Below are 16,963 nucleotides of genomic sequence, written 5' to 3'. Positions count from 1 at the left end.
TACATCCAAGACCATGCTACAAAATGATTTGAACCCAGAATCAAATTTGCTTTCCCTCTCTCCCCCTCCCTAAGTGCAAGAGACCTAGCCCATCCCTTTCTTGACTCCTGTAGCTGGATGAGCAGGCTGAGCTGCACAGCTGGAGTCCTCACATCTGGGACTTTTTAGGGTGTCTGGCCTTGAGTCCAATGCAACCTTGGTGCTGCCGTTGGGGGGCTACTGAGAAGCAAGATGGGCAAGAAACAGAGGCTCCTGTGGCTGTGACTGAGGGCACATGAGGGTGGTCCCTGGTACCACAGGGAACATCTCCCACTGTCTGCTGGGCTAACTGGGGCACTGGGGCCAGGAGAGGTCCAGTGCCGTGCTCTTGATGCCCTGGCTGAACTCTGTCCCGAGTTCCACTAGCCAGCTACATGATGCGGTAATTCCACTTGAATTTGCAAGTTCAAAGCCTCTTCTGGGTATTATCTCTTTTTTTATCCTGAACAAATGCGTGAGGGTCAGGGATCATTTCTCCTGTGACCCAAGGAAAATCTGATCCAACAGAAAGCTTGTGTTCAGTCTTGAGTGTGTGAAGGCTCCAAAGTATCTCCAAGGTGAGGGGCAGCTGGAGCACTGGGTGGAAAGTATCACATAAGGCTGGAAGGAGGACTTCAGAATGTCATTTTTTCCTGTAAGATGGGAACAATTCAGACACAGGAAGTGGTGAAGATGATGAGGTAGTGTATATAAAATGCCAACAGAGATTTGTGGTTTTCCTGAATGTATTGATGAGATCAAATACAAATAGCTGGATCGTTTCCCTTTAATGAATGACTGGCTATTCAAAATTGTTTAGAACTCCTGTGGGCATGGAGAGCTGTTATTTGGAGTTTGATGGGTCTTCACTCTCTACAAGTCCTCAAAACTCAGCTTCCTAACTTGTCGACTCGGGGTCCTTGCCTGGGCCTGTTAACCAATCCATAGACTACCTTCATTCCCTGGCCCTTTTCCTCATCCTGATTTGCTTGAATTACCCCTGCACCAGTCTAAACGCCGTAGCTCTGCAGATTAATACCATGCCCCTCATACTGATTTTGTGTCATCCCAAGGTGTTACAGCAAAACATTTTCTTTTCAAGTATAGTCTCCCAGATCAAAGCAACCGTGTATCTTCCTGAACACAGTCTTGGGATAACTCCAGTATCCAGTGCAGTAAGTAAAACTAGCACCATTGTCCTTTTTCCTAGGAGCTGAGAACTAACTACACCATTTTTTTTTAGAATGAAAATTGGCTTTTATTGGTGTATAGTCGATTTGCAATGTTGTGTTAATTTCTGGTGTACAGCATACTGATTCATTTATACATATACATATATATTCCTTTTCATATTCTTTTTCATTATAGACTGTTACAAGGTATTGAATATAGTTCCCTGTATAAGACCCTGTTGTTTATCTAGTTTGTATTCAGTATCTGCAAATCCCGAACTCACAATTTATCCCTCCCCACCCTCTATACTTTTTGTTTTTGGATATCCCAGCTTTGCCACTGGCCATTGTTGTCTCTGCCCTATAAAATGAGGGGATTAATACCTAGGGTCCTTCCTAATTCTATCATTTTGGTGCAGTTAACTTGCCGGTTAACATTACTAGAGACTCAACATGGTGAACAGTTCTTTCCATCACAGATTTGTTATCAGTTTTGCTCTTGATGCTGGCTTTTGTAGTGTGAAATTTGAAAAAAAAAAGTGAATTTCAATTTGTACATTTCATAAGTTGCCAGCGCCAGGAAGCACTGTTGGCATTTTCCTATCCCTCTTTCAGGAGAAAGTACATTATTGTTTTGGCAAGGTTTCCAAGAAAATTCTAAGATGTTAAGTGGATGTATTTACATTTAATGCCATTATTCAGTATTCTCTACTTTTTAAGCAATACTCTCTTCACATTCACTGCTTGTGCTAAATCGGTGTGACTATTGAGAGGCAGCCAACACAATGTATGACTCTCCTCAGTAACTAGTGGAAAATTGATGCTTCACATGTACATATGAAAATGAGTTTTTTCTCCCATTTAGCTCAAAATACAAACAAGCCTTTCTTCCCAATGTATCTTTTAAAATGAAACAATTTCTCTGCTTATTAAAACTTGAGGACTGTCAACCTGAAAACATACCATAAACTAGTCTTATTTCCAGCACCACAGGAGGGTTATAACTATTCACTAAGCCTATAAATGTGGAAGAACTGTTAGCAATTTCATTTGCTTTAAAATCTGCATGTTCTCTGAAGAAAAATAGAAATTAACTAATTTGAGAAAAAAACTACTGGTCCTGATACTGTTCATGACTCTGCGAAGGCTGTTTTGGAGCTACTCACCTGAATCCTCATGACTGACTTCTCTAATGTAATTTCAAGACAATGAAACGTCAGGGAGGAAACATGGTAGCTAATTAGAGAACTTGAAATCTGAACACTTAACTACTTAGGTACATGTCTCATTAGAGAAATGGGATTTAAATGATTTTAAACTACATCACATCTTACCAAAAACAAAGGTGAAAAAGAAAAAAGGACTGATACCAGCTTACAACTCATTAATAGAGTTAGACCCTGAAATATAACCAAACAGAATCTATTACCACCAACTGAACTAAAACAATATGAACAGTTTCTGAGCCACAGTTTGCCAAAGTTTGAATGGTTTCTCAAAAGTATACTGTAAAATCTTAATTTTTGAAGGCTCACTTTTTAAATAGGGAAAACTTTTGAGGAGTATTTTAAGGTTAGATATCCTTTTGTGATGTTAATTCAGATGCACTGACTTCTGCCAAATTTTTATTGCAGCACAAGCTCTACATTTTCTGAAGTCACTAAATTTCTTGTTATAGCACAGGAAAAAGAAGATAAAGTAGGAGAGGGATCAGTTTCAAATTCAGTCTTAAGCAGCAACATGTTTGAGATGCAATCATAAAACCAAATATTTCACCCAGGACATGGAAAAAACACTGGATCACCAGAAAGCAAAGAGTAAAAGCTGCAAGCAGAAGCGGTAAGAAGATGCCAAGCTTGGAATGAGGTCTTATTGACACACACCCTGCTAATAAGCTCACTCCTTTAAGCCAAAAAGAGAAAAAGTCTTTGTTTACATTGAGGTAACATACATACTTTTGAGAATAACAAAGTTGCTATGGAGATTTTATTTTTTTTAAGACGTTTTCACTTTCTGAAATATTTGACTATTTCACTGATAAAAGTAAAATATTTCACTAAAAGAGAGTATTATTTGTTTTAATTTTGTTGTTGCTGTTTTTAGCCTTTATGTTCTGTAATACTAACTTACTTGATGGTAAAGTAAGAAAAGTTAACGGAAGGGCCTTAGCAAGTTTTTCCTATGACAACCTTCACTATTTCTGATTTTATGGGTTTAGAACAAAGTTACAAATGTATTTATTTTGTTATTTATTAGTAAGGCAATATATGAAATTTAATTTTTTTTCAAAAGTTTGTTGGAAGAACTGAGTGAATGTTGACACTCCTCCGGTGTAAGTATTATGGAAATGCTCTTATTCATTCACATATTTTGGGCATTTTGCTCTTTTCAAACATGCATTTTTTAAAATACAGTGCCCAAATTTGTTAATTTGAGGACACCAACAACCTGAGAATCCTTTCCATTTGCTCTTTAGCTTGACTCTCTTGGTATGTAAATTAGTGTATCGGTGTATCTGCTAATAAATACAGTTCACACAACTGAGAGAACCCTTGGGATTTAAACATTGCATAAAAAAGGTATTTAGTCAACTGTCTTCTTGACCATTGGAACATGAGACTAGCCAACATCTTGCTGAAGAAGATGAAGAAGATTAAAATTCACGTCATTTAACAGTATTTTACATATTGGGAGGAAGCATTAAGCCAAAAGACTGACGTGTACTCTCCTGGTGTCAAATCTAATCAGTGGCACTTTAACACACTTCAGATGAGAACACACACCTACACCATGAGATGTAAGGAAAATAAAACTGCACAATACTCGACATTTCAAAGGCTTCCTTCCTAGATCTTCCAAAGTGACATGTTCCTGCTCTTTATTTAAGAGTATTCCGAGGACAAGTTTGAGAAGCAATGTTTTAAATATACCAGCTAGGAAGTGCTCTTCTGAGTCAGCATGAGATTAGGTTTGGACTGAAACTAAGATAAACATTCTAAAATTGAGACTATAAAGGATTACATGAAAATATCTCCTTGTTTTTTGCCACTATTAACAAGAACAACTTCTCAACTAGACTTAAACTGATACCTTTTTTTCCAATCAAAAGTAGCTTCAGAACTTACTTAGCATCTTTCAGGTAAGTCTACAAAATTTTTCTACTTTTATTTCCCTTATCTCAAGGGACTCAAACACATAGATTTGGCTTTCCTGCAATTAGTGACTGAGCAGAGGACCACTCATTTTTGCTCTTAAGCCAGAAGCACATTACTAACAAAGATAAAAGACACTCTATTATAAAATGGTGACACCTGGATTAAAAAAAAAATCAGAGTAGTCTCCTTTGAAAAAATTTTCCCAAAACTTAAATCCTAGAGTGGATAATTTTTATCAAAATAAAAACTACATCAAAATAGAAGCTTTGGTAATGGAATGTCTTTTTCATTTTCTATTAGCAAAACTGTTAGCAAATTTTCATGAACAAAGGCAATATAATAATGAAAATAACTAGGCAGTCATTTCCTCATGTGACCTTCAGAAGATGAGTTTGTGAAAAGTTACGCAACAAAGTAAGTCACATTATGAGTATGTTGAAGAATTCACAAAAAAGGTAGAATTCTCACTTCTCTTTAATCACTGAGTTTCAGCTTTTACAAATAATAGAACAATTCAGGTAACTCAGGTTTTGAGGGGAAACAGTTCTTACTTACACATGAAGAACTATTACATGCTCCATTTTTCTGTAAATAACTCTACTGGCTGGGTTAACAAACGTCACAGAAACACACACACACACACACAATTTGTAAAGCCATAGATCACTGCATATATATTTACAAAAAGCCATAAACAAACATGCATTTCTCCTTTGCTAGGAGAACTTAAATTAAATGTTTGAACATTAAGGCAGTGATGATTCTAAAACATAATGAAATTCTAAGTTAAGGCTTTATGTTTGCTTTGAAACCCATATTCGTAGGCAACTGTGACCAAAGCATACTTTAATCTCAGGTTGAGTTCATCTGCCCAGGATATGCTATTTATCCATATCAACAATTCTACGGGATCAGAATTAGTAGCAACACCACTGATTTATTTTAATGAATTATTAGTCTCCTCCTTAGGTTTTATTGAGGATTTAGCCTCCAGCAGCATAAGCATGTGCCAAAGAAGGAACAGAGCATTTTTTTGGGTAAACTTAGAAAAATTTACAGGCTTCCCAGATTTTTACTTGCCTGAAAGTTGGCCAAAAATCAAGAATTCTGGATCTCCTAAATACAGAAAACCCTAAAAGCACACTTGACCACACACCCATCTCAAAACATAGATGTTATTACTGAAGCAATCGTCTTCACCTCATTTTCTTTGAAGACTGGTATTACCCTCTCTAAAAAAATAAATAAAGCAACAAAATGCAGAATACCGTATCTTAGATGGATCTATTCTATAACTGCTATCCTCAAGGCACAAATACTATCCTTGCTAGGCCAATGTGTTTCCTCATTTAAGGGAAAAATGAGAGGTGGATGAAAAGAAGATTCACTTTTAAGATAACTGTTGATTGCACTCTTGCCCTATTCAGCTTATGCAAAGTCTTGATGTTTAGGAAGGGATGTCCTTTTCCCTTAATGTTATTTATTTATTTACTCACTTATTTAACACTTAGAGTGACAAAATTCAGCTAGTGGGCGTACTCTGGGGAGAGGCTCTGGAGCACCACCCTGGCTGTAGGGAGGAGGCGGCGGGATGGTCGTAGGACACACTCCAGTGTGAGCCAACAGGAGTGATTCCACAGCCCAGCATTTCCATAGCTGGGGGGACTTACTGTCACTTAGACGAGAAGGATCACAATTTACACTAAGTGCTGGCCGCTACTTCTTGAAGCAATAATTTTACAGCAACATGGCTTGTGAAGAAGTACTGTAGTTACGTTGGTATCAATAATAGTTCATGTACAGAAAGGATGGCATTGACTATATGAAAACTATCTCAAAAGCTAAAGACAACTGTAGTGTTCCTTTGTGTCTTCAAATCAGGGAAGAATAAGATGACAAAGCAGATGTATCAGGAAACAGGAATTTCTAACAAGCACTGTCAAAAATATTTTAGGTGCAATTTAAGTCATACTTTGACTAAAATGTTTTGAAGATTTGAAAAGTTTGTACCCTAGTCCTGGTGAGCTTGGCTTCAGCTAAATGGCTAGATGGGTTTTAAAGGTGTGAAATACATTTTTTTTAAAGAAGGGAAGACTACACTGAAAGGGCAAATGTAGGCAACACAAAAACAATCATTTTTAGATCAACATCTTACACTTTATGATACACTCACAAATTTTTACACAAATTTCATGTTTACAAGTACAAAAGGCAAAGAACCTCAAAGAATCGAAGTAACTGTATCATCAACTACATTCAATAGAGTTAATACTGTTGTCCCCACTCTCCACTTTCTAAATCCAGAAGGGAACTGTAAATGCCACCCCACAATGTGGACTCCACTTTTAGAAGTTGGACACTGTGTGTAGTTCTGCACACGTCTGGGTTTCAACAGAGCTGAACTGAGATTCCATCGTGTTCCAGGCCAAGTCAGCTAGAAGAAAGTCGTCCATTGCTGTTTGAGTTTCATTGCTGGTGAAGAACAAGCTCCCCAAAGTTTCAAAGCCAGAATTCATGGTCTGTGTTTCTGTACTGTTCAACTGAACTTTGCTTTCTAAAGCAGGTATGTTTTTAGCAGTGGAGATTCCTTCGGTTTGGGTCTCTGTGTCAGAGGAATCAGTACTCATGGAAAAGCTGGAGTGTTTCAGAATACTTCCCAGAGGCAGATGAGGGCTACTGTCTAAAAAGAAGTTTAAGTCCGTCTGTGTCTGTGTGTCAAACATTTCAAGGCCTAAGAAGTTAGAATTTCCCCTATAACCATAGGACTGGGCAGAGGTGTCTGCAAGTAAGAAGTCAGTTTGGGTCTCTATGTCCAGTGATTCCAGGACTGGCTCAGTGGTCATGGTGCTAAGCTCACTCTCTTCAGTTTGAGTCTGGATATTTGAGGCTGAAAAGAACTCTTCAATATCAAAATCAATTGCGGGATTCTGGGTTGGGCCAGATGGGAGCTGGCTGTCAGGTCCAGAATTTGTGTCAGACAAAAGACTACGATTGTCCAGTGTCTGACCAGGCAGATTACTCGACAAGATATTTTCTAGATCACTTAATAAATCTATGGTTTGGGTCTGATTATCTGTCATGTTCTGTGAAGGAAGCAGACTATTCTGTGCACTGAAGTTTATAACTGGTGCGGATTTCTCAATATCTTGATGTAAAGTCTTAGGGTGGTTCTGAGGTAACAAACCATGAGTCACGGTCTCTGTTACCAAGCTGCTGCTTATAATACTGTCTGCCGAAACGCCGTATGATGAATGGACACTCTCAAAAATATCTCCACACATTACAGCTTGGTCCATCTGCACTCGATCATCTGTTGGACTTTGCATCCCACTGGTTTGAGTTTCTCTAGAGATCCCACCTGACTGGAAACAGGCATCTATAAACGCATCAGTCTGAGCAGCAATAGATGAGGTTACCTTAGAACTGGGCAAAAAAGTTTGAGTATGAACACTAATGGGAAGGCAAACTTGAGAACCAAATGTCAAATCAGTTTGAGAACAAGACGATACAGAGGAATCAGGGCTAGCCCACTGTGCAGAAGGAATAAAGTGTTGTGTGGCATAAGACAGATCTGTCTGTACATTGATTGAAGAAATGCTGTTCTTTTGACATGTGTTCCCTAGTTCTTGTAAAGGGTGAGATGGACTTTTACCCAAGTTCACTTGAACACCTGTGCTAACTGGCTCAACAGCAACAGGATTTACAAGTTTTGAAAGAGGGAGGCTCTCCTTGAGAGAGCAAGCCTCTGAATCTAGGCCGAGGATCAGGGTTCCTATGGACAAGGGGAGTAAGTGCACAGCTCCCGGGGCAGAGCCTTGGTGATCGACACCCAACACCACGGGCTGGGCTGAGGAGTCGGCTGTAGGCACAAAGACAGGCACAGGAGAAAGCTGCATGACGGGGAGTTTAACCAAAGCCACTTTGGGCTTCGGTAAAAGCAACTTCTGAGGGTACCTTGGAGGTGTTGTCAGAGTCTGCTTTCTGGCAGTAGAGTTGCAAGAGTCTTCAAAAGAAGCCATCAGCTTTATTTCTGAAGTTTCCAGTTCTTGAGTATCTGGTCTTGGGGTTTGTTGGCTGCTCAGTGATTCGACGGTCTTACTGGACAACTTCTGGTTGTGCAGGCAGTTTTCCATTTTCCTTTTCTTACTAGGTGGATCCCTGGAAACAATGACAGAGTAAAAAGAGAAAAATAACTTTAAATGGCAACTTTCCTTATCAACCTTAGCGCTGTATCTACACTTACAAAGTCTATTTCCCATGTCAACAGCAAAGGTGAGATTCAACCCAGTGAAGAGAAATCCCTTCTCTTGTAACCTGACCTATTACATGGTAGACAGAAGTTCAAAAACATGCAAACAGGGAAGGAGGAAGCATGCCTTTTTGGGAGAGAAAGCTCCAAATACTAGAACTCAACTTAGATCTGTAAGCGTCAGAAAGCTAACAGATTACATAATGCAACTATTACTATTTCTAAAGTGGGAAACCTATTAGTCCAAATATAAATCTGACCTTTCAAATGAAGCACAGTTACATGATTGAAAACTCTTCAACAATCTAGTACCCCTCTGGCAGAAAATGCTGGAAGTTTCTGAAGAATTGAAAACTCAGATTTTCATTTGGGAATAATAAGAGACCCTCAAAAGGAGCTGGTGAAAGAATCAGGAAGAACAATTGGGTCAAGTAGATGCGGATCATCTGCTAGTACCGCTGCCATTTCAGAAAATTCCCTTCTTCCGTGTCACACCTTTTCTTCACTGTTCCTCCTTTCTCCTTACACTAAGGCTCTCCAGGAAGTTAAACTGAAAGTCTTCTCACAGCTACTGGCGTTTGGGCCACCAGTTTCCCCCGTTTACCTGTGTTCTGCAGGGATCTCATGGCCAGTTCGGTAGACATGGGACTGCAGTGCAGTTCTGCTGGCATAGGGACAGCCGCACGTGCACTGGAAGGTCTTGCCACAGTCTTCCGCATGTCTTCTTAAGTCCCATTCAGTGCCGTAGGAGTTGCTGCACTTGCTGCATTTATGTTTCTTTTCAGCATGCATTTTCATAAAGTGCTAGGCAGAACACAAAAGGACTTTCTGAAATGAAAAACTGCAACTGCTCAAAACATTTCAAAAGACATCAACATACCCATATTAACAATGATTTTACATGATTAAGTATGGCAGTGCACATCAAGAGTGTAAAAGCAGGCAAACTGCAGTTTATCACGTGCTGCTTCTCCCTGTCACTTTGGCTTTGTGAAAAGTGGAGGAGACTGTTTTGGAAACATTCCAGGTACCCAACATTTAGCTTTTCACTTGTAAGTAAGTGCTGCAGGTAAGAAAAGTCTTTGCAAGCTTTTCTCAGGATCCCCTCCAGCAAATCTGCAGGGAAATATTTCAGCCGCCCATCTTTTCAGTCCAGAAGCACCTCTTTCCCCACTTGCTGTGCCCCTCCCTCCTAAGATAGCGGTTTCTGAAATTCTTCTTTCCTGAATTCTGCAGTTCCTTACTTCCTTGGGAGAACATTGCCTTTGTGCATTTGTTCCTGACCTTGAAAGCATGTAGATTCATAACAGAGATCTGGGAGGACACACTTTATCATACTTTGCTGTCTTGCTCTTCTTTCTCTCCAAATTCACTTCTAGAAGTCTTCTCTTCCAGAACAAGCCATGTCTCTTTCACTTACACCCTACCCATTTTTTCCCCATCTGGGGCACCAGGGCAACTATCCTCAGAGCATCTTTCTTCTCCATTCTCTAGTTATGACTGGTAAGTAATGAGAATGCACATTAGGTTTATGCCATCTGCATTTCATTCTCAGAGAAGTATACCTAAGACAACTAAAATACCTGTTTTACGAGAGAAAATTGAGAAAATGGTCTGTCAGGGCCTCGAGGGCATCCTTCAATTGGACAACAGTAGAATTTCGGTACAGTTTTCAAATCTTTTCTTATTGTTGGATTCACTATGCCATCCTGCAAAAGAAAAATTACTTTAAATAATTATTTAAAAAAAACCAACAGAAAGAGCTGGGAGTAATAACAAGGAATGACTCAAGATGGGCACAAGGGATCTTTTTAGGGTGATGAAAATGTTCTAAAATTGGAATTGTGGTGATGCTTACATAACTGTAAATCTACTAAAAAATAACTGAATCATTCATTTAAAATGGGTAAATTTTATGGTGTGTAAACTATAGCTCAAGAAATCTGTTAGAAATTTTCAAAACAAAAAAAAAACAAAAAATGATGTTATTTAAAAAATTTCCATCCATTCCTATAATACTCCTAAACTTAAAAATCTCTGCTCTTAAAGCTAGCTAGCTTCCCTATTTCTAAATGGTTTATTTAGTTTCTCAGGCTCAAGACTTGGTATCATCCTTAAGTCTTCTCTTCCCCTCTATCCCATTCCACCCCCAGTGAATTAGTGTGAGGCCCTGAAAAAAAACCCTCCTTTGACTATGACCTAGGCCTTCCTGATACAGAGCACTGTGACTTTCTCTGATCACCACATTGCCCTCCTAAAGTAGCTAAAGCCAGCTGACAAAACTTTTATATACTATGCTTGAATACAGGCACCATGCTCTGTTTGAATTTTAATAATCACTATAATGGCCAGTACTAATACAGCTTTTACTACTGTGTCAGGCACTATTCTAAGCACTTTATATGTATTAACTCATCCTAATAATCCTTTGTTATTCAGTATGTGATTGACTTTTCGGCTGGCAGTTTTCAAATAACTGGTGAGTTAATTTATCTTGAAGAGCTCTTGTTAACCTGGGGGAGCCCACGTATCTCAGGTGTGAGACACTTATGACCTCTTACCTGGCTACCCCCTGCTGGCCCTGAAGGGAGGTGTGTGTGTGCAGCTGGTGATGAATGACCTCTTTATAGGTCACTGGAAACAATGGGATATGTGCTCAGGCCTCAGCTGCTGCAGCAGCATCTAGATGTTTTAGTCCTTAAGCGTTCTGATGAGAAAGGATTCATTTGGAACATGCCCACCTCCTTCTCCATCGTCAGTGTGTTATCTAGAGAAGAAATTAATAACCACATGGCTAAGACTCCTTCCCTTTGCTTTCGTGATGTATCTTAAGAGAAACAGGTTGATCTTGTTGAGTCTGTGTCCACTCATTTAGAGGGGAAAAGAAGCCGTTCTTGTTTTATTTTTAAGCAACATAATTTATCTCTCAGTGATGTCAAATTTAGTCAGTTACTTCTCCATGTCTTCCACACTGGTCCACCCTTTTATAATCCTACTGCATTACAGTGTCTAGATATTCATACTCATTTGGATTGTTTAAATGGTCAGCTAAATAATTTTCCTTCCTCTTCTAACATAACAAATTTGACATTCCAAAAAATTATTTGTATATATCATACCTAATACTATTTTTTTAAAAAGCTACATAAAACCCCAACTCCTCATTACGCTTCTAATCCACCATTATAACCGTCTCTTTTTCTGTTCCCTTTTCATACACCACCCTGCTCAGCCTAACATTCTTCCCACTTCCAGTTTCACCTCCTGCAGCCATTCTTGTATGACCACCTCTTTCAGGCAGAACTCAGTGGTGGGAAGAGCACACAGCACTGCTTAGGGGGTATTTCCACCACTGATTAGGGGCATGACCTTGGACAGGGTATTTCCTCTCTGAGCCAGTTTACTCATTTCTAAACCAGAGAGACTAGTTAACTCTCAGGATTATCTTGTACCGGATTAGCAAGGAGCCTAGTCCAGGTCATATTCTCAATAAACAGCACTCCCTTGTTCTGCTCACCACCGGGATCTAAAGATCTATTCCTTGTCTGATGTCACTTTGCATACTATCATTTTCTTCTAGAGTTCCTGTCTCCCCAACTACATTTTTTAAGGACAGAAACTATTTCATACACCTATTTTCATGCTTAAAGAAGAGAGCAATTGCATGCTAAATGTAGAGCACTTTTAGAAAGGCAGTCCAGTGTAGGGTAGTGGCTCTCAACCCTGGTGGCCTGTGACAAGTCACTTGAAGCACTAAAAACAATACCTATGTATGCCTGGTCCCAATCCCAGGTATTCATGCAATTCGTTTTGGGTGTGTTTAGTATTTGATTTAAAATTCGGTTTGGTATTTGGTTTAAAAATCTCACCTGATGATCCCAATGTGTAGCCTAGTTTAAGGACCACTGGTGCCGAGGTTAAACCCACAGGTTCTGGAATATGGACTGCTGTAGCCTGAATTCTCTACCCTGCCTCCTTCTGTGTTCTAGGCTGTCAAATGTTCTACAAAACCCTGCCTGCAGGCTCACCAAGAAATTCATGTTCACTTCTAATACATCCTCAATTTGCTAGCAATCCTTTTACTACCCCTTTTCATATACCTGCTAACTTCACTTTTTAAAAAATTAATAAACTTTTTTTTAAAGAGAAGTTTTATTAGATTCACAGCAAAACTGAACCAAAAGAACAAAGAGTTCTCATACAATGCCCCACCTTGCCATCCCTTCCCCTCGGGCCGTACAGTCTGTTCCACTAACATTCCTCACCAGAGAGGTACATTTGTTACAACTGATGAAAGTATACTGACACATCATTATCATCCAAAGTCCATAGATCATATTAGAGTTCACTACTGCTGTCATACGTTCTATAGGTTTTCACAAACGTATAATGACAGGTATCCATTGTTATAATATAGAGTATACTCACTGCTCTAAAAGTCCTCTGTGTTCCACCCTGGTAACCACTCATCTTTTTACTGTCTCTAAAGTTTTGCCTTTTCCAGAATGTCATATAGTTGGAAAAACACAGTATGTCACCTTTTCAGATTGGCTTCTTTAAGGGTCCTTCTGTCCCCTTTACTGTTTTTAAACACGAGGAATAAAACAATCTCTAACAATGAAGAAATGTCCATTTATTCTTACTCTTCTTTTCCCTGAATCACCAGCTTTCATTTCTCCATGGATCCCTCCTGTAGGCAAGGCTGGGACTAGGATATTTCCAGATTTCTTTATAGAATATGGAATAGAGACATGTATCTTAAAGAAACCACGTAAAACCAAAAGGCAGCATGTACCTTACATCTCACAATTCAATCTCCACTTTTATTCATCATTCTGCAGAAGGATTTATTACTCATTAAGAAGGAATATTTGATTGGGGGCAGTGTATCTTCTGAAGAAAGAATAAAACAAGAACCTTACAGCAACTAATGGGGAAGGGAATAAAAGATCATAATCTAGAAGAAAAAAAAACTACGAAAGAAGCTACAATTATGTGAGTAGCTATAACAGGAAGCGCAAAGGGAAAATCTCCACTGACTATTATGCAAATCTGCCAAGTAGATATACTCAGCCTAGCTTGAGGGTAGAAAGTAGGCACACACTGGACTGCTTGTGGTCTCTGTCTAAACACAGAACACTTTCAAAACCACAGGGACCTCCCAGTCAGCTCTTGTCCTTAGGCCTCTTTCTTTCCCCTCTTCCTTCCCATACTTTGAGACACCACTTGTCAAGGGTAATGTTTGTACTCAAGAGCCTGCTACTTGGGGTCCCGACTGAGTGTACAGATTCACCACACCGGGGTGACACCATACAGAGAGGGCTGTTTTGTCACACAGGCCACCTTTGTTAAAGAAAAAACCGCTTCCACCAAGACAGCAGATGCTCAGGGGCTGCTAGGCATCATGGTTAGAGGTAGAACAAGGCAGGAAAGTGAGCTTGTTTGACAAGAGGAAAACAATGATGGTTCAGAGTAAGGCTTCTTTAATTCCTGCTAAAAAAGGTCTCCTCAGTGACCAAGGAAGGAAACTCAGGAGAGTTCTTTTTTTTTTTTTCTCTTCAGTGTTTTCAGGTCAGAAAGAGATCCTGAGTGCACTATGCTGTCTTCAGACAAGAGAAATTTGAAAAATGACTAGAACTCAAAGAATGGCTTCACAGAGGTTCTAAGCAAAGGAGGATACTGATAACTCTGGCCTAATAAAGTCTAAGTAAAGATGTGACTGTCAAAATTTGTAATTTGCCTCATGTTCCTCCTTCTTAGACCTATTATATGCTCAGGGTTGGTATCTTCAGAATTCCTGAACTTCACATATTTTAAAAACATAATTAGAAATGAACCTATTGTATATTACCAAACTGGTCCTGACATGTAACTGGTATCTCGATGCCTTATAGATGCTTCACAAGGTCTTGAGAGATACAAAGCTTGTGACAGCAATTCCAGAGAAAAGAATGACATAAACCGTTAAAAAGTGCTTCTTAGGGTGGTGTGCAGGCCAACACAAAGAGGGTCCTGGTCAGACAGGCAGCTCCCCTGGTGCTTACAGATGTAATGCTACCTTAGCTGTCTACCAGAGAGGAGATGATACTGAAGGAGGGTGATGGCTGTTACATATATATGAGCTAAAGAGCATCAAGGGGTCAGGCTGTAGAATTCTTACAAATATATAGTTCATCCACTAAGTTAAAATATGGATAAGGAAAAGAAGAATTTAATTAAAATTTGTGCCAGGGAAGAAACCCAAAACTACTGAGAAGTGCAGCCTCACGGGCAGGGTCTCCTTCAGCTTACCTCTAAGGAAGGTAATTTCCGGACTGGCCTCCCTAAACTTCATATAAGAATGTTGCTGCCTCTTGATTCAGTTGGCACCAGAAGGGGACTGTCCTTCATGGGCAACACATCTGCTCTGCTAGAGACTTCAAACTTTCTGCTGTTAAATTCTTATCAGAAACCTGATTCTAAAAACATTTCCGAGGTGGATTTACCTGAAGGGCGGACAGAACGTGCAATACGCCAGGTAATTTAAACTTACTCCTTTATCAATTCAGACCATCAAAAGCTACCTATTCACAAAACTTTCAGTGACACGCTTTGGAATTACGTCACTGTTGGAACAGAGAGACTCGAATAAGTGGTGGAGGGAAAATTCCTATTGTAATGACTGAGACATTAGGATTTACTAGGTCTAGGGCTGGACTGGACATCTGAATTTTTTATAAGCTCTCCACAGAGGTGCACTAAAGGTTGAAAATCACCGTCCCATTCTACACAAGGTGGAAGGGATGTTCAGACTATTGCCATGTCATTACATACCGTGTCATCTCTTAAAGACGATTCACAGAAGAAATTTCGCTTAGTTCTCATTCCTGAGCAAAGTTGATTTCACCAACACTGAAACTTGGAATGACGGAGCTCTAAGCCTTACCAGTTGGGCAGGACCTAAACGCCTGAAGGAGGTATTGCGGGAGTGGTGGAGAGAACGCCGACTTTAGAACCCGAGACCGAGTGTAAACCCCAGCACGACTCGGGCTGCGTCACCGGTTTCTCCTCAACAGAAGAAGGTGCTATGAGAACCGGCGAGACAAACCTGTGAAACGCCCGAGCCGCCCAGTACGAGGCCGCCAGTCCTGCGGGTCCGAGCCTGACAGCCCGGGGACATGACACAGTGTTTCCTATCGCCGCGCCTCCCTGCGCCCTCCCAGTCTCCCTTTTCGGACTCCCTCACGTTTCAGGGCCTCGGAAGCCCCTGCGACGCTGGCCAGACACACGGCGCAACCCCGCCCGCGGCCCGCGCCTCACTGGGAGCCGGACCCGAGCCCCCGGCCCCCAGCGCCGCCCTCAGGCGCTCGGTCGCGCCAGGCCCCGAGAGGCGCCGTCCCGCGGCGGGCTCACCTGCAGGCGGTGGCTCTTGACCAGGTGCATGTTGAGCGCGGGGCTGTTGGGCAGGATCTTGCCGCAGCCGCGCACCGTGCACAGGATGTTGGTTCGCACCGCCCGGGACAGCTCGCTCACCGATGGCTGGATGAGCTCCCGGGCCGGCGGCGCCGGACCCGCCGGCTGCTGCCTCGCAGCTGCGAGTCGCGGCCGGCAGCCCCTCAACCGCCCAGGGGACCCCCGCGGGCCCGAGGCGGCGGCGGCTCCCCTGGCGGCCGCCGAGACGGCCGGGGTGCCCGAGGCCAGAGCCGCGGGCACCGCCGCCGCCGCCTCAGAGGCCGCCATGGCTCCCGCACGGCAGTCGGCCGAGGTAGCAGGCCCCGCCCCCCGCCGCCACCACTTCCGGCAGAGGGAGGGGCTTCCCGGCTTATTAGCATCCGGCGGGGCCTGGGCGGCCGAGGCGCCCCCTGCCGGTGATGGAGGGCGCGCCTGCGGGGAACCTGCGCCAAGTGAGGTGGGAGAGTTACAAAATTTTACAGGGATTCCAGCGTACAGGTATAAGGTATTGGTCCCACGGATCCATTATTCGTTTTCCTAGAAACCTGACCTCGGGCAACAACTGGACAGAAGTAAAAGCAATGCATTCACGGACTTTACTTCCCAAAGATTAAAAATAACCCAAGTGTTCAACGGCAGGAGACGTACGTTAATTACAAGAGTTTACCAGAACTGGGGAATGAACTTTACATTCAGTATCTCATTTTGTCCTCAAAACAGTCAGAGCAGGTATGTACTACAAGTTTCCCCATCATTTGTAAGAAGTAAGTAACTAGCCCGAGGTCACATTATACAAGTAAAAAGATTGTTCTAATTGACAGTGAATCATTTTAAGGAGGGTAGATAAACTTGCCGATATTTTAACTGCTGAAATCTGATTACTGTTTGGGAGACAGTGTAGCTCAGCGCAGGGTTCCAAAACCCGAGTTGGAAGAGGG

General features: G+C 41.4%; 1 protein-coding gene across 1 annotated transcript; it reads right to left on the bottom strand.

The window, feature by feature from the left end:
* Positions 1–6,480: 6,480 nt before the first annotated feature.
* ATMIN (ATM interactor) lies at positions 6,481–16,345 on the bottom strand. Its single transcript, XM_072967792.1, has 4 exons — positions 15,987–16,345; positions 10,178–10,303; positions 9,199–9,398; positions 6,481–8,503 (listed from the first exon to the last, which is right to left on the bottom strand). Exons 1-4 carry the CDS (start codon positions 16,311–16,313, stop codon positions 6,691–6,693), a joined length of 2,466 nt encoding a protein of 821 aa, XP_072823893.1. The 5' UTR covers positions 16,314–16,345; the 3' UTR covers positions 6,481–6,690.
* Positions 16,346–16,963: the final 618 nt, after the last annotated feature.

Source organism: Vicugna pacos, chromosome 9 (genome assembly GCF_048564905.1).
Source record: "Vicugna pacos chromosome 9, VicPac4, whole genome shotgun sequence".
Classification (NCBI taxonomy): domain Eukaryota; kingdom Metazoa; phylum Chordata; class Mammalia; order Artiodactyla; family Camelidae; genus Vicugna; species Vicugna pacos.
Note: the sequence above shows the minus strand (reverse complement) of the source record. Positions and strands in the feature narration are given on the sequence as shown.

Bases quoted from the DNA above. Each gene is read 5' to 3' on its own strand.
- ATMIN (XM_072967792.1), bottom strand. From the start codon at position 16,313: ATGGCGGCCTCTGAGGCGGCGGCGGCGGTGCCCGCGGCTCTGGCCTCG. The intron at 10,304-15,986 runs GTGAGCCCGCCG...TTTCTTTTGCAG, and splicing joins TCAAGAGCCACCGCCTGCAG to GATGGCATAGTGAATCCAAC. The intron at 9,399-10,177 runs GTATTTTAGTTG...TGTTCTGCCTAG, and splicing joins AATTTTCTCTCGTAAAACAG to CACTTTATGAAAATGCATGC.